The sequence below is a fragment of the Callionymus lyra genome, chromosome 4, assembly GCF_982586985.1.
Source record: "Callionymus lyra chromosome 4, fCalLyr1.hap1.1, whole genome shotgun sequence".
Lineage (NCBI taxonomy): Eukaryota > Metazoa > Chordata > Actinopteri > Syngnathiformes > Callionymidae > Callionymus > Callionymus lyra.
In genome coordinates this window covers 27,056,403-27,081,076 of record NC_141821.1, presented here as the reverse complement: position 1 = coordinate 27,081,076, position 24,674 = coordinate 27,056,403, and the positions used below count along the sequence as shown (strand labels likewise).

The window sequence follows — 24,674 nt, the reverse complement described above, 5'->3', positions numbered from 1 at the left end:
AGGTCTCCAGATGATAAAGAAATAAAGATTATTACATCCAACGTCATCATTTATTTGATTATATAGTTAATATAAATTGAAGATGGAACAGCCTTTAAAAAAGAGAAAAGCACGTAAGATTTGAAAAAAATGTCCCAAATTCAAAGTGAAAACACACAAAATTCTATAAAACATTAAACCTCCAGCCTGAAGCCCTATTACGACAATAATTGACCTTGTGGTCCTGCAACCGGTTAAGACCCCGGCATTAGAGTTTAGTATTTTACTTAGAGAATGTAAGAATGTAAAACTCACAAATTCTGGAAGCATATGGAGTAATAAAAAAAAAATAATCGCAGCTGGTGGTATTGGGAAAAAAAAGTGGCCGTTGCAAACTCCTTGATTGAATACAAAACAGATCTTAGAGCTTCTCATAATCTGTATCAAAGACAGATATTTTAGATTCTATAAAAAAAACATTCTACAGTTTACCCACGTCTGTATTTGGACATTTCCTGAATTGCATATAAATATTTTCTATACCTCAAATAAGACCAGCCACATGCTTGTAAGGTTTTATTGAAAGATATTTTGTCTTTGGTGTGTCTAGATAGAGTCTTTCAAGATTGGATGATGTTGTGGGTATATTTCAGTTGATTATAGATATTTTGAACAAAATATTTCAAGCATTTCTTTTTAAGCACGCTCAACATATTTTCGTTTAAATGCAAATCGGTTGATACATTTTAAATCATTTTAAATATATATATATTTATTTTTTTATGGTTGCTGTGTATTTGAAAGGCCTTACATCAGAAAAGCAGTATTTAAATATAATTTAAATAGTGTGAATAGTGCTCTACAAACAGGCTTGGTAATCTGCAAATGAATACAGATGCACCCAATAAAAAAAACACTGTTAAATGTAAGAAAGCACCCTTGCTTAAGATTCAATTAAAACGGAAGTAACCGTCTTCTGGATTGTTTTCCACTCCTGGTACAAACCAACAACACCTTGTTATCCTGCCTTGTTATCCCGTCGTTAGCACTCTTATGACCCATTGTGATGTGGGCAATTAATTCCCTAATGTTGGCTTTACTCACAGTGGTCTCATATACAGCTTCATTTGAACAGTCGAGGGGGTTCCCTCAGTGGCAATAATTGATATGGTGCATAAACTTTAAGCCAACAAAGTCCCAGTGGGAGGGACAAAGTATACTATTTGATGAAGCTGACAAGCTGAATCAACGACCTGCTGTGGTTTCACTATCAAATGAAGCAAACGTGAATGGACAGCCACACATCGTTATAATGTCACTGAATGAGCCCTGGTATTGTGCGCAATCCGTCTATTTTCTCAGTCACTGTGACAGATTGAACTGCTAGCCTCAGGCAGGAAACTGATCAATTAGGACCAAAAGGTCCTAGTTCAAGAACTTTTTTAACCGTATGCTGTCGAGTTATTTTACGTGTAATCATGTATTATTATTATTGCATTTTATAAAGTTTATATTTATTTAATGAATCATATTTTTTACTGTCAACACCAAACCCATTCCTGTTTTGTGTTAACAACACTAGCGATAAACATTTTCTGATTCTGATCTCCTGAGAAATTTCCTTTGGGAAAAGAGGATTTGTCCATGGTCACGAGTAATATTTGGGGGAAGAATTAGGAACATAAAAATACTTGCAGGGTGATGTTATGCCGTGTATTTGGAAACTCCTCATGTTTAAACACAATGGGGTGTTTATTGGAAGTCTGTTCTCTAGTGATGATCATGAGACCTCATGATACTGCATCTGTTGTATCATGATACAGTATCACAATTTTAAAAGGTCACTAGATGACACTCTGTGCTTACATTTAATAATCTAATAAAACCTGGCATCATTTTCACTGAGGGTGCCATCTAGTGTACTTTTAAACTGTATTGTGATACAGCATCAGCTGCTTCATGAGGCCCAGACAACATCTGTGCAATTCAGACAGAATTGTGAAAACACCTGGGGCAGCTACAGAGGTACAGTAAGGTTCACTGACTATGTTTGAGGTCGGAATAAACCAATAGCCCCAAGGTCTGTCTTCTGCCACTATTATGTGAAGTTGCCTTTGTTACGATCAGTGACGTTGTGACTATTAATTCCTGGGTCGACCTGTCTAGTATTGATACAATCGAACAGCTAGTGAGCAGAGATGGTATGGAACAGCTGTTTGACTCGTTACACAAAAAACGTTCTATTTTTGATTATTAAAACACTTGAGTGAGCGGTTCACGCTGCAACATTTGGGCTGAAAAACCTGAAAAAATGTCCAAGTGGATATTTTGACCATCTTGTGAGTTAGCTTGTCTTGTTTAGCAACGCAAAAAGAATTGACAGGGAAATGTATGGGGTTCCTATGAATCAAGGCGCTTTCCGTTGACAATAAAATATCTCATATCAGATACATTTTCATTCCAGGAAAAGATCCAATATAATATGGTATCTTACTGTGAGTTCACTGCTGCTGCCTGACTTGCATAAAACTCCTCCACAATCTCTCTGGAGTGGAGGATCTGAGACATGCAAGTCTGGACTGCAACAGTCTCCTGAGGCTGCATATCAGGGATCAAAACTGTCTGACGATTCACATTATTTTGTAATATTTAGCAATTTTAGAAAAATGATGAAATGAATGAAATGTGACAACAAATCATCATAGAATTCAATGACTGTCGTGTATCTGAATTGCTACTCAGGCAAAACTGGGTGACTGAAGGTGAAATGAGTCAAATGAAGGAGTGAGAACGGCAACAGAAGGAACGCAAAAGATGAAATATAGATCAACATTTCTCTATTGAGCACTAACAAAAAGAAAACCTCATGAATCCAAATGTGAAATACAAAGTCACGTTTTCAACTGATGCAAGTGTTTAGTTGCTGCACAGATTGCAACATAATTGATTGTAAAAGATGAAGCAATGGAGAGAATCCCTAAAGCAAGTTTGAGGAGAGCTGCTGTTGAGCGTTTAAGGCGGCACATTGATTTGGGCTATTGCTGGATGACAGCACTGAGATCAATTCTGCATCTAAGCTGAATTTAATGTAGCTGATAATCAGAGGAGATAAACACTGAATATACAATCAAGGAGTGGTCTTAAAACTAAACAAGCCACAATAAAACCTGTTTCTCTGCTGTAATAAAGGAATTAAAAGAAAGTTCTTTGGTTTACATTTACAAAAGCTTGTCCTCTACGATAGACGTAAATGACGCATCATAAAACGTAAAGCAATTTAGTTTCCATTCTATCCACTGAATGGCTTAGCTATTACAGTTTTGTCCAAGGGCTGCTGTGAATGTCCCTGATGTTAAAAATATTTTTCACAGAAATCTAATAAGGAGGGAAGAATTGTGGCAATGGGATTTAGCAAAATTGGTTGAGGCATTTGTGAATAATGAAACTCTGCTTGCCAGTGAATGGAAAAGGACTTATCAATTAGGTTGGCCAGCTTGTACTGGGCACTAGGCAGCTGTTTGAGGGAGAAATATCTTTTATGTTTATTTTTCTTTTCAGCGGCTGTTATCACAATAGAAAATCTTTTCATCTTTGATACACCGTCTCCTTGAAAATAAACTGCCTTTGTAGAAAAGCAGGATGAAGAAACATTCAAAAACAACATCAAACACCGAGAGCCTTGAGAAGTGTATAATGTTCGGAAACAGTAGAAATGATGAATGAAGCCTCATCGTTAATACTTTGTTACTTATAAACTGTTAAATAATGACTTCATTTAGCAGTGTTCTTATGTTTTAATTCCACTAGATGACTCTTTCTGCTCTATAATACATTGGTATTTTATTGAACCCAAAAATCATGTTCCAAACTGAGGGCGCCCTCTACTGAGCGTATCTTCATGAAGCCCATCACTACTTTTCACTTCAGAACTGAAAAAAACTCTTTCAGTCGGTTTTGGTTCTTGTTTTTGTTATGGGGCTACATCCTGTTTGTATTTTCCTCATACTCTTTGTTTAAAACCCTAAAGAATTAAGATTTAATACATGTTTATCATATGAATAGTTTTATTTAAGGAGAGAACCCATTGCACAGATGTGTGATTATTTATATTCTGCTGTTTCTCATCTGATAACCTTTTCGAAAAGAGTTTCAAGAGAAAATACACTTGTATGACCATCTGTTGGTGGAGAAAAGATATTTTGAAAGTGATTGCACTGGTAATTATTTTCTAATTTGAGAAACATTTAACCAGTCAGAACTTTCTTCTTTTAAAACAAGTTTCTCAGACCACTTAGCACCAATATTTAGCAAAAGGTGTGAACTGTTGTCGGTTGAGGTTACAACCCTAGCTGATCATAAGCATCTATGTATATTAAAGAAAATATTTTGGATTCCTGCAAGTAAAATGTGTGAAAGTGAGCCGACTTTAGACATCTTCATTATTGTTTTTATGGAGTGTAAAGCACTTTTTAAAAGCACTCAAAACAAGTCAAAAGAATCCGGCACTTGTATACACAACTTCAATGTCAACTCTGTGGCATGTTATAATACCATGCCATCATCTTGCCTCAACCCTCTCCTCTCTCGTCTGCTGGGAATTCACTCTTCCATGTAATTTAAAACAAACAGCCAGACAGAGATAAGGGCATGACAGGCGAAGAATTATTCTACAGCCTTCCATCATCTGGGGCAATCTGGAAAGGTCACCCTCGCCACTGCAAGAGCCTGTGTACGCCTCCACAGGAGGTGGGGTGGAAACAGAGTGAAGGGTCACATGCTGGTCTGGGTCTTAGATCTGACAGGAAGTCAAAAACAAAAAAAGAATTCAATGTGCCATGATACAGTTTAAAGACCACTAGATGGCACCCTCAGTGAAAATTATGCCATTTTTATTGAATTAGTAGATCAGAGCCAAAGATTATAAAGTAGAGAGTTACATCTAGTGGCCCTTTAAAATCGATACACTGTATCATTAAACAACTAGTGCAGTATCATGAGGCCTCATCGACCCATCACTAAGAATTACTGATACATCCCTGTTATTAAGTAAGTAAGTAAGTAAATGTTTTTTATTTGTAAAGCGCCATTTGGCTCCATGTTTGCCTGTCCAGAGGGTTGCCATCTCAACAGACAGGATAGAAACATAAAGGATGATATGATGACATTAGTACGCAGGTGGCAATCAGATTAGAACCTACTGGACTATTATTGTCATCATACTGCTGCCTTTATACTACTCCACCATTATCGTCTCTGTTTATAATCTATTTCATGACCTAGCTCATTCTATGTTAAACATTGTATGACTAAAAGCTGAATATTAAATCAAATAAATACAGTCAATCCAAGTGGAACAGAATGCCATTAATATTTGCCAAACTGAATCTTCTGACTATTTTTGTTGGACAAGCTTGTTGAGGTGTTGTTGATGTGCGCAGTGCCTTCTTTTTAATTGCAACATGTCCGTTGATGTGCTGTTAACTGGTCGACCATTTGTTTTGACAGCCATGCCACCCGGTCACACACTTGAGAGTCATAAACAACTGAGTGCATAGCTCACCTACAGAGTGATTTTATTGGAATGTGCAAATGTCAGCCACCACAGATTGATCCAAACTTTAAGATGCCACTCTAATTCCAAAAATAAATATATAAAACCTCTCTAGCTCCTGCTTGGATTTACTTTATTACATTAAGGGCACTCTGCTTTTATAGTATATCACGGCCGACTTAAAGGAAGCCGAACATGAGAGCCTGTGCTTTACTGAGTGCTTACTGCAGAACTCTCTCGATATGAATGGCATCAATCAGAGAGAAATCCTTGGCGGGTTAGTTTGGTGTCCTTACCAACTGACAAGATTATGGGGTGGCTTTAAAGCTAATTTTATTGGTTTTCCAACTTAATTTAGTTTTTCTGATCACCGGGACCTTCGTGGTAGCTTGGTGGTAAACCAAAGCACAGTTTATTGGCTCTGATGAAGTTTTTCTTCCCTTATTTTCCCCTTCAACTCAAGCAAGCAATCCAGCAGCAGTTGATCAGGGAGCAATATTCCTCAGTTGCACCGACCTGAAGCTCAAGGTTAAATGTTTCTACAGAGCCGTCCGGACTATCTGTTATGGGTAGATTTAATTTGGATTTATGCTTCAAACCTTCAGATGCCAATCACCGACCAGACCTTCCTCTATTTAAGTTAATTATGGAGCAGGGTTGATCCACAGCATTGAGGAAGTTTAACCATCACAACACAATATCACAGATGAAGATGAGGTTAGAACTAAAGGGGGCAGCACTAACAAGCTGTTGGCCGGGTGAACAGGAAGCCACCTGAGAGTGTCAGAGGGAGGAATAAATAAGGGTAATATGGCATGAGGGTGGTAGGGGGTGACTTGTATTACATTTGATCAATAGAGGCACCAAATGTGAGCACTGGTCCTCGTGGTGAGATGCTGCAATGCTTACAGGGGCTCCTAATGAAAAAGAGATGAAAACCTCAGTTTTGAAGGGGCAGGAGGGGGGCAGCTCCCAAAGCTTTGCAGGTCAGCCACTCACGCTGCGAGACAACAGCCCACACCACCTGCCCCCATCGTCATTCAGCTGACGGAACGCTTCCAATCTGCCGACTGAAGGCACAACAGCTTGTGTTTTTAGTCACTAACTTTCTCTCATTAGACCAAGAAATATTAGATTGGAGAAAAAAACTCCAGCAATCTAAACTTCGAGACTGCAGGGGGGGGTTAAAAGGGGTGGGTTACATAAGCATGTGGAAGGGACAGTGACGAGGAACGAAAACAGAGAAGACAGTCCTTAATTGCCTTTTCAGTCATTAACGGGGTCCCACACCTCATGAAACATTAATTAAACCAGGCGCTTGTGAAGATCGGGACATTTAATTAGAAATTATTCACTGCACGACAAGATGCGAGCGAGAGCATTTCGTTGCTGTGTATATTATGGTAGTGAGATCTGAATTCAAAGGGTGGAAAGTAACAACGTACATTTTATCAGCCTCGACCGTCTTGTCTGTTCAGTAAAGTGATATTCCTAATTTACGTGAACATGTGTTCCCAACCACACCTTTTAGGAATATTCGTAAATCTCCATTATTGGAATGTCAATGTCACCTGTAACAAGAAAAAACAGGCGGACGCAAAAGGTCAGTCAGTTATCTCGACATCAGGGCGCGACTGATGGGGGCGTTGTTTTCCCACTTTCGCTCTTCACTTCTATTGTTTTTAGTAGTTAAGGTCAGGAACTCTGCTCTCCATTTGAAAGCCCGAACAATGCTTTGAAACGAACCCCCCTCCTGATGAGATATAACCTTGACCTTTGGAACCCCTCCTCGTCGCTCCCTTCATCCTCAGTTTGAAAAATCGTCTCGCAAGCCATCCTCCCCGGAGCATTGATTTCGCTCTCCGTGAGAAAGATGCAAGTATGTATTCCTGAAGCTAGTCTGTGTGCATGTGTGTTTTTCAAATCCTTCCGTTTATATGAATCACTTCTTCCTGCCGGTCTTTGAAAAACATCAAGCGGATGTGACAGCCATGTAAGAAGAGCCAGGGCTGGTGGGTGTGATAAGTGTTAGTGTACATGTTATTTGACTGTAATTGATGATGAGACTCTATCCACCATCTTTAACTGTTCCAGGGTTTTCTCAGAGTAGAACGATTCTAAAAACACTTACTTCTAACCTGTTTTAGCTGTTTTAAGGAAATCGGGGAACAACTGGACCAAAGAAGGCGGTAATCTATTCAATAATCAACATATCCTGAAAATTCATTTATTTATTTTTTGCTAACAGTCAGAGTCAGAGTGAGGGACAGGCATGCTGGGATGCAAACAATAAAAGAAAACTGTGATGCGAAAACATAACCCCTTGTGAAGATAATAAATAAATCCATGACATGAAATTTGTTTGGAGAATTGTTACAATCCTATGGTTGTGTGTAGAATTATTGATTCACACACTATAAAGCAATGCCACAAAGTGGCTGCTCTTTTTTTTTTTCATTTTACTCAGGGTACAACACACTTACAGACACAAGAAGGACTGTTTACCTGCTTTTCAGATGCTGGATGCTCCCCAGACACTTGAAGCGGCCATTTACCATAATAGCCATGCGGGTACACAACGCTTCACACTCCTCCATGCTGTGGAGACAAAGAGGTTGTATTAAATAAGGTGGTTTTTAGAAATAGTTTCTCGCTGCTTTCTTCTCTTAAGATAAATGGACATCTTTATTTACTTTTATATTATTACAAAAGCATGAATATGTATATAAATAGCACCCATTTATTGATAGAAATAGATTAATGTATGTAACAGTAGTACAATACCATCATATATATACTAAAGGAGTAAACAAATCCAAGGATTTCTATTATGTTGCGATTCATCTTTATGCAAGAACGATGAATAGTTATCATTAGGTCAAAGTAATGTGGTGAATAGATGTTGTTGTGTTTGTCTCACAGGGAATTAAAGCCTTAACAAAGAAGTTGTGTTTGAAATATAGAAGAAAAGAACAAGAAATACATCTTTCTGCTTTGTTTAAAAATGAACTTAATGAAATACAGCATTCGCCCATTATTTGACACAAGAACAGTAGAAACATTTCTTTAAAGAAAGCCATTCTGAAAAATGATTCACTTCCTGTTACAACCAATATTTTGATATTGAACTACTGGTGTTTACCTTGGTCATATAATCGGATTGTATCACCTGTGATATATGTAAAAACTCCAAAATGAATAAAGATAAGTGAAATTCAACAACTATATTAAAATTAATTGGAGCTGGTCTCTTGTTCTGATTGGATTACTTCGACACCAGAATTGAGAATCAAAGCAAGGAAAAGACTCCATCCGTAACCCTCCTTTATCTCGCTCTATTCTTCCTTCTTTGAAATGAAGTCATTTGTACTTCAGGCAGAACCTGTGAAGCCTTTCTGAAGAATGCAGCAATTAGGATTATGACTTTGTAAAACCCAGCAAATCCGCCACTTAACAAAACACAAGCACCTGCTCTTGCCACGGACGATTGGCTGCCACTCTACCACGTTTCCTGGCAAAACAAATGCATTTTTGTACCCTTGCTGAAAGGAAACTAGAAAATGAGAATAATACATTCCAAAGTCAACAGCCGAGTGCATGATTTATGGACTCCTGCAAAGCTGTGTGTACAGATAGATTTTGGGACTGATTTGCTAAGGTTTGCATGCATTCTTTGTATTCATAAAACATGAAATGTTGAACGTGCATGTTTCAGGAGGAAAAAAATATATCTTATGTGTGTACTTTAATTAAGTCACTGAAGCAAGATGAAGGTATTGCATGTTTTCAAATCAACAGCACACTTCATTCTTATGTAAACACGAAAAATCAACTTTTCATTATCCATTCTAAACAGCAGCACAATCCAAAGTACAAAATTAATTTTAAATAATTACATTTTATGTTAGTTTGATTGTTTCTTCATGGCTGATATTTTAGAGATTCGTCTGATATCGTTGTGTCCGTCTCCTCTAGTCTCTGTGTCTGAGTGTGTTGGTGTTGACAGTGAAGGTTGTGTTTTTTTACATTGACAAATGGTAAGGGCGGATGATTTTAATTCTTTTTTTTCAAATTATGTGCTCTACCATCAGTACGGCTTTCACTGCGCTGTCAGATGCCATGACTGCAGATGATTATAATGTCTACAGTTTACAACAAAATATATTGCAAAACAAATTAGATTCTCCTTTTCCACAACATGTATTTGTTTGTTTTCCAATAAAAAGTAAAATAACTGTATAATAATCTTAACCATAAATGGCTTTGCATGACCATTCCCAAAGTCCAAACCCCTTAAACAAGTAACATTATTAACTTAAATATCCAGTGAACAATCTCAATATAAATTTCTACAAGCAAAAAACATATAAATGTATTAATCAATTAGAATAAAGTAAAAGGCACTTAAATCTAGGACCTAAATCATCACAGTCATCTCATGCATTAACTTCAAGGGTAACTTATTAGGCAATTTAAAGTAAACTTCAGGTGAATCAGAACGAATGTAGATGTTAGTGATGGGTTGATGAGGCCTGATGCCAGGATTCATTGAATTAGTACATCAGATTTCACTTGCAATTTTTCACGTTTTTACTTCTTGTGCTTCCCACAAATTATGATGATTACGATAATAATGTGTGTTACTCAAATGTTGGCATTCATTTACTAATTCAGCTATAATGAGAAAAACGTATCAGAACAGTAGACAGGACAAACTGTTTATCACCAAGGGGTTAGAAATATTAGAAATATAACACCACCTCTGATATTGACTGTTTAAAAAACTCGACACAAATAGAAGACACAACACTATTTCCTGTATGACAGCACCGTGTTTATAACAGCTAATATTCAGCAAGAGGGTACCAGTTTAATTCCGAAAGAAATGTCATAGTTGTGCAATTTAAGTTGTGTTTTTGCTAAATAGGCACAGTGAGTAGTTTGTTTAAGTTACCTGTGTGAAGTCAGAATCACGGAGCGCCCCTCCTTAATCACACTGAGGATGCAGTCCCACAAAAAGCGGCGGGCTTTTGGGTCCATTCCAGTGGTTGGCTCATCCTTAAACAAAATATGATTATGAAATTAGAAATGGAGGTGCAAAGCTTCTGACAAACAATATTCACAGCTCTAATTTAACTAAAGAGAAATCTCATCTATTTTCAATACCTGAATTAATTAAAATACCTTTAACCCAAATCACTAAAATGGTAGCCAGAATGCTTCCATTTAATGGAGAAATGTTGCATTTTATTGCACAAAGACTCACACATTCAAACAAACAAACACAGTAGCCTCTCCCTCGGGGTTGGTCTGTCCGTTGACAATTATAGTTAGGTGTTAGTTCTCAGTCCAGCAGCTGGTTTGATTCCAGGACTGCCTCTGACTCACTGGCAGAATCCTACAAATCGCACGAGGCATTCCCCATCACTGTGTCTAATGTGTCCCACTGAAGAGATAAAAAAACATCTACTCTTATGCCTCCAGGCTTCTAAAAGCTCAAGCTTCTGACACAGACACCTCCTCACACTTTATATCATTATTCTTTAAATGATATTCATTATGCTCATCTCATTACATTACTGTGTCTGCCGGAAGCTGCATAATCGGATGAAATCCACTTCATAAATAACACAGAATGTTTTATTACAGCTTGCGAGCTGCATTTTAAGAAGCCATAATGTGACCGATTAAACGGAGCTTGTGTGGCGAGCTGTTACCAAACAAAGGGGCATTATTTAAATCCAGTTTAATAAGAATGTGGACTAGTTGATCTTCTGCACATGAAGACAGAGTATGTTGAGGTCATTGAATCGGTTTCACTCACAACATCCTCACACACAGGAGCTCTTCGATTGGAAGAGAGAGGAGTGTATTCAGAGTCATGGCGTAATTAATCTTCCATCAGTGCACGAAACGATTTTCTCTTAGGTCTAAGTCCTGATGAATGAGAATCTAATCCGTGCAAACACAATATATGTGCACCACCTTTAGCTCTAGAAATTGCCTTTCAAACTGAAAATAATTAAATAAAGACCTGATAGCACATTCACACCCTTAAAGTCAAATCATGTATATATCATTTGTTCTAGTCTGTTGAGATCTGGACATTCAAACAGTCATCCTTCGATATCTACACATGAAGATGACAATGTGTTTTTATACCTTAGTGTGACCTCTGGCGCCTTAACAACTTCACTATCTATGAAAGACATCTTGTGTTCAGCAGGACCATAAATTATCTGATAAAATGCCGTTTGTGTATCCTTTCCCTTGGTGTTTAGTTCGGTATAAATTAAGTGTGCACCGATCTGCACTTTTGTGACCGATACCGATTTTTTATGATTCGTTTTTGTTCCCTAGCAACTGAACTACACTGTATACAAAGCAAAACATATCACTGTCAATGTCTTTGTTGAACGGATATCATGTTTCTTCCAGTTTATCTCATCCACATATCCATATTGATTTATTTTATAGAAGCAATAACATAAAGTTCTATTTTTCTACCTTTTTCCATTGTCTTGTATGAATATAAGTAGCAACCAATTGAAAAATAAAATTGGCATATATCTAGAATCTGACCCCTGGTGATGATATAATGTATATATACTGTATGTATATATATATTTGTCTGTGTGTGTGTAAATACCATTGGGCTTACATACATATTTAACTGTGTCACTCATAATAAGAGAGTTCCTCACGTACCATCAACTTCACCACGCAATGGTGAGAACAAACTGACCAAATACAAAACCACATTAAAAAAAACTCTTCGGGCTGATTTTTTTTATCTTACTGTTTTACTTCTGTTTGAAAACAAAAAAAATATTATTGTGCAATATTTCTGTCTAAATCGCTCATATTACAATGTGAACACAGGTAAACAGGTTTGGCCTAAATGTATACTTTTGTTGTAGCTAATATTCAGGTGCACTCTATAGTCCAAAAATTAAGTTATATATCCTTTGGTAAGTTAAATGAAACTATAAAAGTAGTTCAGCTTTTACTTACCAAGAATATCACTGGAGGACATCCGATGAGGGCCATAGCTGTCGACAGTTTCCGTTTGTTCCCTCCGCTGTAAGTCCCTGCAGGTTTGTTGGAATATTTGATCAGCCCTAATTTCTGGATTCCCCACTGTGCTACCTGTTGAGCAACAAGCAAACGGGGTATTTCTACAATGAGAAACAATAAAAGTGACACAGGACTCCACTCTACCCCATGCAACTCTATCCAACTAAATTCTTTAAAAAAATGCTTATTAATATTTATTTTATTTTGGTAGCTATTTATTGTTTTAAACGCGTCAACAACCTGGGTCATTTAGTATGAGCTTAAAACCATAAACAAAAGCTGCTGAAATTGTTACCAGCCACAAGTTATCAGTACATGTACATGGCGTTTGAGACTTCAACCAACAAAGATTTATTAAGCATTTAACACAGCCATGTGATAATGCAAATGTACTAATGGGGTCAAGTCCTGTAGCCACAACTCTTACAGAACACAAAAACAAAATTCAATGAGTGTTCCTGCAGGGAGAAACTCATGACCCGAAATAAACCGCTGCGGTTGATTTTAATTTGAAGTTTTTTCATCAATATCTTATCAGTCAAATGGGTTTCACTGACCATGTGCATTGAAAACTTATCTTTGGAACTGAAAGGGCTTTTAACCAATCATCTTTCATCAAGGTGAAAAAGGAAACGTTCTCATTCTTTTCCATTATATTTTCAGAGCGGATGCAAAGACAAACATTCCCCGGTATCTTACTACATATTAGTGATGAGCCCCGACAGTGTCTGTCTCTGCCCTTCCGTCACAGGCCTGGTTCACATAATTACAAGACTTGTATTCCCATGATGGCCGACTGTGTCCTTCCATGGGTTTAAGCTCGGCAGCTTTCAAGGACGAAGCTTGACAGCTGGCATCACGGTGAGACCTTCATCACTGCTGTGGCGTTTCACTTCCCTCGCTTCTTTCAACAATCAGCCAAAAGTGTGTAATTCCTCTGAGGCTTGAAGGACATTGTTCAGGGCTACCGGGTTTTCGTTCCGAGAATATTCATCAAGATTCATGAAGGAAAATGTGTCATTTTTGTTGGGATTACACACTTGTCGATGGTTGTCACGATTGTCCATGGTTGAGGTTGAGTGATGTCATCAGCGTCGAGCTGCATCATATCCCACTATAGCAGCAAACAGATGAAAGGTTGGGCCGTTGAGGCTTGTCTTCGAGTCGCCGCCAGCCTCCAACTCTTTTCATCTCGCTCTTGGACAGTGGAGGAGCAGAACTAGGAGGCCACACTGGGCAGACAACACCAGCGGGCACGATAAATAATGTAGGACGTTAACCCACAGCTGCTGCTTTTCTACCAACGGCCATTTTTCATTATGTATAGCTTCTCGCATGAAGGCGAAGAACCACTCAGATGTGCATTCGGACTTGCCCTACATGCATTCCAGTTCAAAAAGTACTTTCATTGGCATGAATAAATGAAATGTGAATGGAATCCAAGAGATTTTTCCCGAAAAAAAGGGAAAAAAAACATTCTGATGCTGAGGTGATTCTTGGTTTTCCTTTCCTGGGGCGATCTCCATGTGAGCCAGTTTCATTGTGGCGCTTCATGATGTTTGTGACACCACTTGGGGACACATTTTTGCAACTATACAGACTAACTTGGTTTTTCAAGTAACAATGGATGGCTGTTGCTCTTGACTTAACTTTGGTTCTGGCTACATCAATCCTAATAGTTGTCAACTAGCTCTAACTCGCCTTTATTAAGAAAACAAGAGGTTCCTCAAATAAACCTTAAAAATACCTGTTTAGTAAAGCCATTTCTGGTTATTGGCTCCATAAGTGTACATCATAAGTATGAATCTACTATGTAGAAATAAAGAAACAAACGAAAAGTGTTAAATATAAGTGGTGATACAAACCAGTGACAAGAACTAGAGACTCTGCATGTACTGAAAAAGCTATTTCGTCCCTAGAGTTCAGTCCCATGTGAAGAAACAACAGTAAAGTGATTATAAAAAAGCAAAAATGAGGAGACTCAAGAACCCAAAAAACTAGTGATGGGTTGATCACGCCTCATGATCCTGTATCGGTTGTTTAATGATACAGTTTCTCACTTCTAAAAGGCCACTAGATGCCACTATTTGCCTCAAATCTACTAATTCAAAGAAACCTGGTATCATTTTCACTGAGGGTGCCATCTAGTGTTCTTTTAAACTGTATCATTATACAGCATCAGCTACTTCATGAGGCCTCATCAACCCATCACTACTAAAAAAACAATAACAACAAATTAAAATAGAATTACAAGGACACTGAGGACTACCCCGATTTGTATGGCAGGGATACTTTGCTTTTGAAAAAGCAGGTAACTCAAGTGTATGGAAGGTCATACTCACCATTTTGACTTCTTTTTCAGGAACCCCTCGCAATCTGGCATAAAACTCTAGGTGCTCCTGTCCCGTCAGAAGATCGTTAATGGCATCGAACTGTGGACAGTAACCCAAGTTCTGATGTACATCCCGCATGTCAGTACGGATACTGAAAAAAGGAAAAACATTTATATTATTCAATTTTTTATTTAAATTCAACAACGTCATTTCTAGAATTTTTAATTACATATACCACACATGTTGGTGTCCTTGTCTTGAAACAAATGACAATACCGTGTTTGTGAAATGCGCCACAATCTATTAATCATACAAACTTGAATGCCATGTAGTTCAGAACTAGAAGGGTACAGCGCTTCCTCATGCGCGCCAACCAGTGATGGATTGCTGAGGTTTCATGAAACAGTTTGCTCAATTTAAAAGGCCACTCGATAGCAATCTTTGCTCCATAATCCTTGGCTGTGAACCACTAATTCAATGCAACCTCACATTGTTTTTAAACTGAGAGCGCCACCTACTGAGCTCTATAAACGTAGACACTGTTTTATACTTACTTATTTAATAATTTCACAAATTGTAAGCAACCATTTAAAGGTGGAAACTTTAGAATTGATTGTGATTTATGAATGGAAAATGGTGAGGATTCTCCTCACTTGTCTGTGTGGGTATCCTTGCATGTTGTGTGTGTGTGGTGTTTTTTTTTCTGCGCACTACATATTTATGTATTTTCCCAAGATTGTCTGGAGAAAAAACATTGTACAAAAGACATTTTACTCTTTATAAGACATTGTGTTGAACACAAAACATTGTTCCACAATGCTGGAGAGAAGATACACATTTCCATCACGATTGTTTGGGAAAAATAGCAAAAAACATAAAAATTATCCAGCAAGCAGCACTTAAGAAAAAGACAGTTTTCAGAAGAGTGGAAACATCTGCTCATGCTCCTCACCTCTTCTCCCTGTCATTCGTCTTGCTGATACACTCAGTGCATAATGTGCTGTAAACAGATGTGTGATCGTCTTTACATCTGTTTCTTTGTTTTTCTTTAACTTTATATCCCTAAAGGCCATTGGGGTGTTGAAATCAGCATACTACCATGTTTCAAAACTGCTTTAGTCATACTTGCATCATGTTTATTAAACAAGTTGATGCAGGAGGACTTATTTATTGATACACTGTGATGTTACCACGAAAAACCTTTCATGCATGATGGCAGAAATGATTTAGCGGTGAGTGAATTTTGTTGGGGATGTTCTGATGAAGCTTCATGAAACAGTATCTTTTTCAGAATCATCCAGATGACATTTACAAGTGATGGGTTGATGAGGCTTCATGATACTGCATCAGCTGTAAATACTGTATCATGATACAGTTTGAAAGGCCACTAGATGGCACCCTAAGACAAACAGATGCCAACTTTCATTGAATTAGTAGATCAGAGCCAAAGAGTAAAAAGTAGAGAGTGCCAAAAGTGGCCTTTTAAAAACAAGACAGTACATCATTAAACAACTGGTGACAATGTACACATGGTTGTTATTTTGTATGACCTATAATAAAAAAATATATTTGGCTTCAGAAAGCATGCTTATTTTACTAACTATGTAGCCTAAATTACTTTCAGTTTTCTAAACTAAATGTTTAGTAGGTTTTTTAGTTGCAGAAAGTTTTATGGATTTTTGGCGGGGGTGGCTGGGGCGAAGGTTCAGCTGTGGAGTTCAACTCTCTAAACTACTTATCTTATGGGATAATATTACTTTCTGAGCTTATTTTGAGAGCTTAATAGGACAAGGCATACCTGTATAAAACAGTCCAGGGGGTCCATCGATTAAAGGGTGGTAACAAACTGCTGATATTTTTGTATTTTGTTGGCTCGGATCTACAGTCAGACTTGTGAAGTAAAGAGCAGTTTTCTATATTAACTATTATGCATTACCAAACACTCTGATTGTTATTATACATTTGATCCTAGAAATCCATGTCTAATCAACATTTCCTTCTTGAAGTTGGTTCATGTTCAGCATAATTGTTGTCTTGTTGTTTCTAATTGTTTGATCTTGAGCAAATTTTTTTTTTTTTACTCTTCTTACTTTATCTGAAGGAAATCAGTTGAAAATCCTGCTGTAACAGAAAGTACACAGTGTCGGGTGAGATGCTGAAAGAACAAACTTGTTTGGTTTCTAAAAAATGTAGGAGAACTCCTGCTGTCAACATATTTTGGGTTCTTACAGAGATTGTTTTAAGACTGTGTAAGTTACTGAGGGAAGTAAAGAAGGAGGGATGAGGGATCCAAAAGGGAATCCAATATGTGCAGGAGGTGCAGGCATCAGGAAGAGAACAAAGACTTTGGCGAGAAAACAAAACAGAAGTAAACCTAAAAAAAAAGGGAAGAATGTACTGCAATTTGAAACACCTAGTAAAAAGAACAAAAAACTCTTTTTGAGAAACTAGTTGGAGAATAAAAGTCGGACTGCAGCTCCTTGGCCGTCTGAGCATTCTTCCTGGGTGGCTAATTATGATGACTTACTCAGTGCACTGGAGGGACTTAGCAGCTCACCTGTATCCATTTAGAAAGGCCTCTCCACTGGAGACTGGGATGTCTCCTGTCAGCATCTTGAAAGTGGTAGTTTTCCCGGCTCCATTGATTCCAAGCAATCCGAAACACTGTGGGAGGGGAGGAAAAAAGAGAAAGAGAAGTCATGGGTTTTCAAAAAGTGCTTTAAGAAGATTCTCCAACAAATATGAGTCTTAAGTTTGTCTTAATCAGAAAAATATGTTCCAAATCCGAACAAAAACAACCCATGCAAATTGATATCTTGTGTAATCCACAGCTGGCAAACACAATTCATGTTTGTTCGAATGTTTTCATTGTCATTCCACTCACAAACGAGGGAGCGAAATTACTCTCCGGGGCTTGTTTTGCCTCATTAATCTCCAGAGACTTCGGGATGGACACGCAGAGACGTCTCCTGGAAGTTGATGTTTCTCTGGTGCTTAGGTGGCGAGCTAGTTTTCGCCAATTGTGTAGCTTCTTTTCACCCAAAGCCAGGAGCTCTCTGTCTCCCATTATTCTGAGAGGTCCCTCACAGCTTCCCCACTCTAGCTGTGGTCTACGTGTCTCCGTAAGCACCGGCGGAGAGAATTTCAGTGCCGCAGCACTGAACCTCCGACGGGTAAGATAAACTATTTCTCTGTTTGCCGCAGAGGTGACTAACATGATTTAGTCTCTGAGGTTTTGCTTTATTTGCTTTTCAACTCGGATTATATTCAGTGACAGATTTTCACTAGAGAAAATAAAGTATTTGCTTTTCTCATGCTCTTTACAATGAGCTATTTTTAAAAATTCTATTGGCCGTAGGCTATTTTATATGTACTGCTCAGCTTTGTTTTGGGTTTGTTTGTTTTGCCTGAACAGTAGTTGAATGTAAAATTCATTACTGTATTAATAAGTAACTGTACCATATCTATGATTCTGACTGGTGTAGTAAAGTCTTCAATTGAAGTAAATGTTGTGTTTTCAATATCTGCAGCCTGCAGTGTATCAACAGTAAATATTGTTTAAAAAGAATAGAAAAGGGGAAGTTTCACAATCCCAACTTTTCTCTGCCAACTATATCTCAGAGTAGTAACAATCACAGAGTCGGGAAAAGTGTAGTCTAGGCCACATATATCTCTTATGACGACAGTATAAATAAGTATACCTTTATCTATATCTATGATTCTGACTAGTATATTAAATCCTTCATTTGAAATATATGTTGAAACCATAAATATCTGCAGCATGCACTGTATCAACAGTAGAAATAGTTTATACTTTATTCTTACTTAGATGTTAGGCTGTACATGTGTAGTCGTTTTTTCAGTAGTTCTTATGACATTTTTCTTTATAAATGACTTTTTGAACCTAAAATATAGAAAGTGTAATACAATAAACTACTTTATTATGCATCTTTACAATGTTATAGCATAACTACTCTTGTATATATCAGTATATATTGGTTCTATTTTTTTCCTATAGGTCGGTAGATTGTTTTTTTCAATTTTTACTTGATATATCAAGATTCTTTTTCTTCTTTTGACTTAATGGCCCCTAAAAACAGTAATATAAGGTGGGCAAGAATGGAACGAGAAACTTAACCAGTGTGTGTGTGTTGGTGTGTGTGTTTCTGTGCTGCTATGATGTGCTTCTGTGGGGAGTATTTCATCTGATGGATGAATATAATTCCGATAACTTTATTTTCCAAGATGGTCTCTTAGGAGCGGAAACACTGCAGATGTTCCAAGGTTGACTAAACCTCTCAAAATTCAATGGAGGTTGTTATCATCACATTTAAATGTTCGAGGGAACAATTTTGAGGATATAATAAGGCCTTGAGACAAGGAGTCATAAAACACGTTTAGATGTGTTTCGAAGATGCAAATCGACCAGATTCAACGGAAAAAAGTACAGGTAGTTATATTATTCAGTTTCTATGTCATCACTCAAATTTAAACTCTTCCCCAATGATCGATTCACCCATTCATTTAGCTCCTCTTTTCCTGCTGCTGGTCTTATATTTTCTCAAAGAAATGTGTCCATCCATATAAGCTCATTCTGCAGATAGGCCAGTGCCAATTCGTATATAAACAATTAATAGTGGATTTCATCTCCATGTTCAGTCAATAACAAATCCTCTATACTCACTTGCAGATTAATAGACAATTTAACAATGTCCACAATCCTGAAAATGTGGATTCAACATATCTTGACACAGCATTTGAAGGAAAACACATTCCCCAGTGCAGGCATCCGTATTAGTTTTCTCTCTTTCACTGATCACACGTTGTTGTCGCTCTTTCAAATGCAGGAGGCAGGATAAGCTTGACGTAAATAATGCATGGGAAGGTAGTGTGTGATCAGCAGAGACGTGTTTGTCAGAATTCCGATGGCATTTACAATGGAGCTTTGAGTAAACAGAGGTAGTAAGGATGGGTGGCAGTGTTAAGCCGCTGAAGCATGGACGTTTGTCAGCATTTGAGATTATCTTCAAATCTTCTACCGATTCTTGGTTTGTGAGTTTGAATGGTAAATGTATAACAAACGGCCTGTTCTCCACAAGTTTGCACATTTCCTTTTGTAGTTGGAAGATTTTGGTTCAGTTCACTTCCCTCATTCCTCTGCTCAACACACACGGCTGCACTGGCAGAGAACCTCCGCCTGTGGGTTTCCTTGGCAGTATTATAAAGGAATCAAACAAGGCAGATAAGGAGCTTACCGTGACTCCTGACGCCTTCTTCCCAACACTGCTTGGAAGATATTTCCAGGAGATTAGACTTAGTTTGGCCTAGCTTCGTTTAAGTGACTCAATGTTTGCAGCCAAGTTTAAGCAGATCTCTACTTAAAATTGTGCCCCCTAGTACTTATTTTTACAAATATTAACACAAAGTATTTATGTTTCTCACCTTGTAGAAAATTATTGAATATAATTAAACCTACTTATGTTTCAGTTGAGCTTTGTTGAGAGTAGTGATGGGTTTATGAAGCCCCATGATACTGCATCAGTTGTTTAATGATAAAGTGTCTTAATTTTTAAAAGGCCACTAGATAGTGTTCTCTACTACAAACTGTATCATGATACAGCATCAGCTGACTCTTAAGGCTTTATCAGCCCATCACTAGTTGAGAATATATATCTGCTGAAGATACCAAAGAGAACGTAAAAAAAAATGTCTTGGAATATTGCTCACTAGTTAGGCTCCTCCTTAAATCAGTGATCTGATCCAGCCTTACACCCCAGCTTGGGCTTTGAGGTCTTTGGATCAGAATCTACTGATGGTTCCTGAACACGGTTCAGGACCAGAGGAGAGAAATCCAAAAAGCTTTGGAACTTTCTTACTCTCCCTCTGCGCTTGATGGATCTACTGACTCCTTCAAGAAACATATTAAGAAATATTTATTTGTGCAAAATTTTCCCTGATTTTCTGGGAGTCCTGTGTTTGTCTTACGTGTCTTGGCCTTTTACAGCATGTATTTTAGCTGTATTTTTTTTTACTGTTTAAGCGCTTTGTGGCCCTGGTCTAGATAGGCGCTTTACAAATAACTATTACTTACTTACTTACTAGAAGTAATGATGTCGTTAGGTTTCATCTGATACTGGTGCCAAACCGATACTGTTATAATGTTGACGGTGCTTATTTTTATTTAAAATAAAATGAATAAATAAACCAATCCAAAAAATGTAAACCTTATAATTGTAAAAGTCTATATTTGTGACTTATTATTTATATAAAAAATGTAACTTTTACTCAGTTGCAGTTTATCAGTGTGAGGGAAAGATTGAGTGTAAGACTGATGGATACGTTCTGTTTTGGTCTCTCATGGTAGGGACAGAGTTTACTTTATGATTTATTGGTCAATCTGTGATCCTCGCATTTATAGTTACAGACATAGGGTAGTGAGCAAAAGAGTGTTGATACAAGAGCTTAAAAATCAGTTTTCTCAACAGCGTGTACGGCCACAACCTGAAGGATAATGTGAGGAGCTCACCATTCAGGAGAGCCTAAAGTTACATTGAGAATAGCTGAGATTGAGGTGGCTAATGTACCTGTTTAACATGCCTACTGGACGCCTTTCTTGGGAGTCACAATAGAGAGACTGTATCTCATATGGCCTAGGAATTCCTCTGTGCTTTCCTAATAGAATGGGAAGACGTTTCTAGAGGGGAAAGCCTGGATGTTTTTCCGCCAGCTGCCTTTCTGTGAGTCCAACTCGAGCAAGCAGTAGAAGACTCATCGAAGGAAGATTATGTTTACATTTAAGGTTTAATGACTATGCAAATGTTGTTTTTTTGCTCAGTATTTAAATAGGTTAAAATTATTACTTTAATAATTCTGATAATTTGTAGAGATTTGTAATTTTCAGAATAAACCTTCTGTCCCGGAACAAACAAATGTATTATACAGAACACTAATAATACTAGTTCTTATAATATAACTTCTAGTCCCTCCTCCTTTTTGAGTAAATAGAAGGCATTCAAATGTATGTAAAAATATCTCTGACCACTATGAAAGATTATGCCCTCACAAAAAGCTAACATTGGGTCAAGCATGAGAAGGATTTCAATCTTTAAGACCTAAGATATTTAAGATTTGAGATCCATCGAGACTGTTGCCCCTTGAAAGTCTTTTCAAAAACATTTGCAGCAACATTATTTTGACTATTAAACAGATGCTTACAATAAGGGAATAGGTTTCTCAAATTCTTCTTCAGGTCCATGTATTGAAGGGCAACTAATGTTTTGAAGTTATTACTATATCGAGTTCTGCCCTGTCTGAAATCTCGGCAAACGAGAGGTTACGAGAGCGGATTATGAAGTAATATTGGGCTTCTCTTCTCCTCCAGCCAGCTGTAATGATGCCCTGCTTTGTTTATACAATGAGACTTCATGTGACAAACCTCAAGGCTTGACCAAGTACAGCAGAGTGGGTGTGGTTATGGTAAACATTTTCTAATGTAAATATTTCAATTAATGACGAGTTTTGTACAAACACACACATACACTTAAATCAACAAATCAGTTGCCCTTTACGCAAATATTAAAAACATTGTAAAATAATAATATTAATCTCACTGCAAATATGTTACGCAGATGACATTTCACACTCTGGGTATGAGAAATGCTTCAAATGATTGCAAGAAGTCAAACAAACAATATTTTGCTTGTGTTATACAGAAGGTTCTGGCTTACCTCTGCAGCAGGTACGCCTACACAGATCCTGTCCACCGCAGGGATGCTCTTCCCGGGGTAGACCTGCAGTGATCAGACAATAAAAAATGAATAAACCAGGCAGGCAGAGGAAGGGAAAAGTGTTGAGCAGGCTGGGAGAGCAATAGTAGCTCTGTCTGCATGTGGAAATATGAAAGAATACCGACCAGAGTAGCAGGGGACAGACGTCATAAGTTAGTGGGAATTGAGCAGTTTGTAAAGAAATATTGAACGGATTTTAACAAGAGCAGTAATTTGCAACATCTAGGCACAGCCAGATGTGTGCATTAAGAAAGACCGGAGAGAGAAACAGTGAAATTAGACGTTCCAGAGAAATTCTGCAGCATTGTGTTGCTCTTAATAACCCTGACACGTACTTGTGGAGAAGGTTGTGTGGCCCTTAGGCTCATTGTATTAAGATGTCTTTCAGAACTACTGCACACATAGCTCACTTATTTATTGGCAATTAAATACAACTTTATCCAAAGTTTTCCATTGAGATTTACCAATTTGGAAGAGCTCAGTAAAGTATTCGTCTAATTATTAGTACGATGAAGCTTCATCAGGCAGTGTCTTTATTTTGGGAACCCACAAGATGTCACACTCTTTGGTCTCTAATGTAACGCCTTGAACAGCTCTTCTAATGATACCTCACCTCATCTTTAAACTATGGGTGCCACCATTACCTACTGAGATGTAAAGACACTGCTTCATGAAGCTGCATCAGCCCATCTACACATTATCATTAATGTTATAAATGTGAATAATCATTTAACTCAGATCATTGAGTTGTTTATTCAGCGACAATGATAAATCAACTTTTTTTAGATCCACCAAAGCTTTGGAAAGGATCCAACATTAGTGTAAAAAAAGGACTTTACACTGATTACTTTTTAATTAAATCTGGTTTGTCTTATGATTTAAAAAAAGGTCTGCCTTCTGTATATGAGGAGCTTAAATTAAAAAAATAATCAATACTTATATGTAGAATAAATATTGCTATTTCAAGCTTGAGAATAAATTGAGTGTTATTCGTAAAGGAAGAACGTAAATCTTGGATTAGAACACCACCCCCTGCATTTTGAAGCACATGCTTTGTGGAACAACAACCACATTTTTTGTCTCTGACTTTCAGCTGTTTCTCTGTGAACTCACATTCTGTCTCCTCTCGTATTTGTCAGAGACGGGAGGGTGAGTGAAGACAAGTAAGAGGAGCTGCTTTACAGCTAAAACCATGAGGAGATATAAGGGATTTGCAGACATCTGAGTACAGAAATCAAATAAACAATCTAGTTTGGCCAATGATCCTGAAAAAAGGGGCAAAAATATAATTTGATGCCTTGTTTATCATGATGTCGAGTTTGAGAGCATGATGTTTCTTAAAAAAAATCACATTTTTCTTTCAAACTCTGTGTCCTTCTTGCAATTCCAAATATATTGTCAATGTTTATATATGTTTTAAAAAAAAACAGGTGGAAATCTCCAGATATTAGAAACATTTTCCGACAAATTCCTGAAACCTACTATTGAACCTACATTGATCAAGTGGCCAAATATAAAGTAGGTCTATGTGGCTTCCTGTACAGTGTCACATTTGATCAAGCGTGTTGACGCAGTGATGCAATTTCAATGAAAATGCATATGCAAATGGTGTGTTGTTAATGTTTTTGTTAAGTGGTAGTCAGAATGAATTTCAAGTGGCTCTCATCTGTGCACAGCAGCCTGACACCCGTCAAGCACCACAAGCCCACCCCTTTTCCTCTTTCCCAGAATGTGGGACATGTTTTCATGTTTTACTGTGTGAAACTGAGACACTAACAAATAATATGATAAATAATAGATTAGAATTGGTTGTTTTTTAACTCTGCAGTTACAGTACAAAAATAACTCATTTACATTTACTCTTGGGTAGAAATGTGATAACCACTGTCATGAGCAGTACGACCCCCTTGTACGTGGATCATGCCGCCCCCAAAAAATATGCCACCC

General features: G+C 37.6%; 1 protein-coding gene across 1 annotated transcript in view; it reads right to left on the bottom strand.

The window, feature by feature from the left end:
• The window catches only part of LOC148082304 (phospholipid-transporting ATPase ABCA1), a 148,069-nt gene that overhangs the window by 9,341 nt on the left and 114,054 nt on the right, over positions 1-24,674 (bottom strand). Inside the window, exons 41-46 of the mRNA XM_087789468.1 lie at positions 22,668-22,730; positions 17,498-17,604; positions 14,950-15,091; positions 12,545-12,679; positions 10,485-10,588; positions 8,036-8,128 (exon numbers count right to left, since the gene is read on the bottom strand). Of these exons, the coding sequence (XP_087645594.1) occupies positions 8,036-8,128; positions 10,485-10,588; positions 12,545-12,679; positions 14,950-15,091; positions 17,498-17,604; positions 22,668-22,730 (644 nt within the window). The remainder of the gene's footprint in view (positions 1-8,035; positions 8,129-10,484; positions 10,589-12,544; positions 12,680-14,949; positions 15,092-17,497; positions 17,605-22,667; positions 22,731-24,674) is intronic.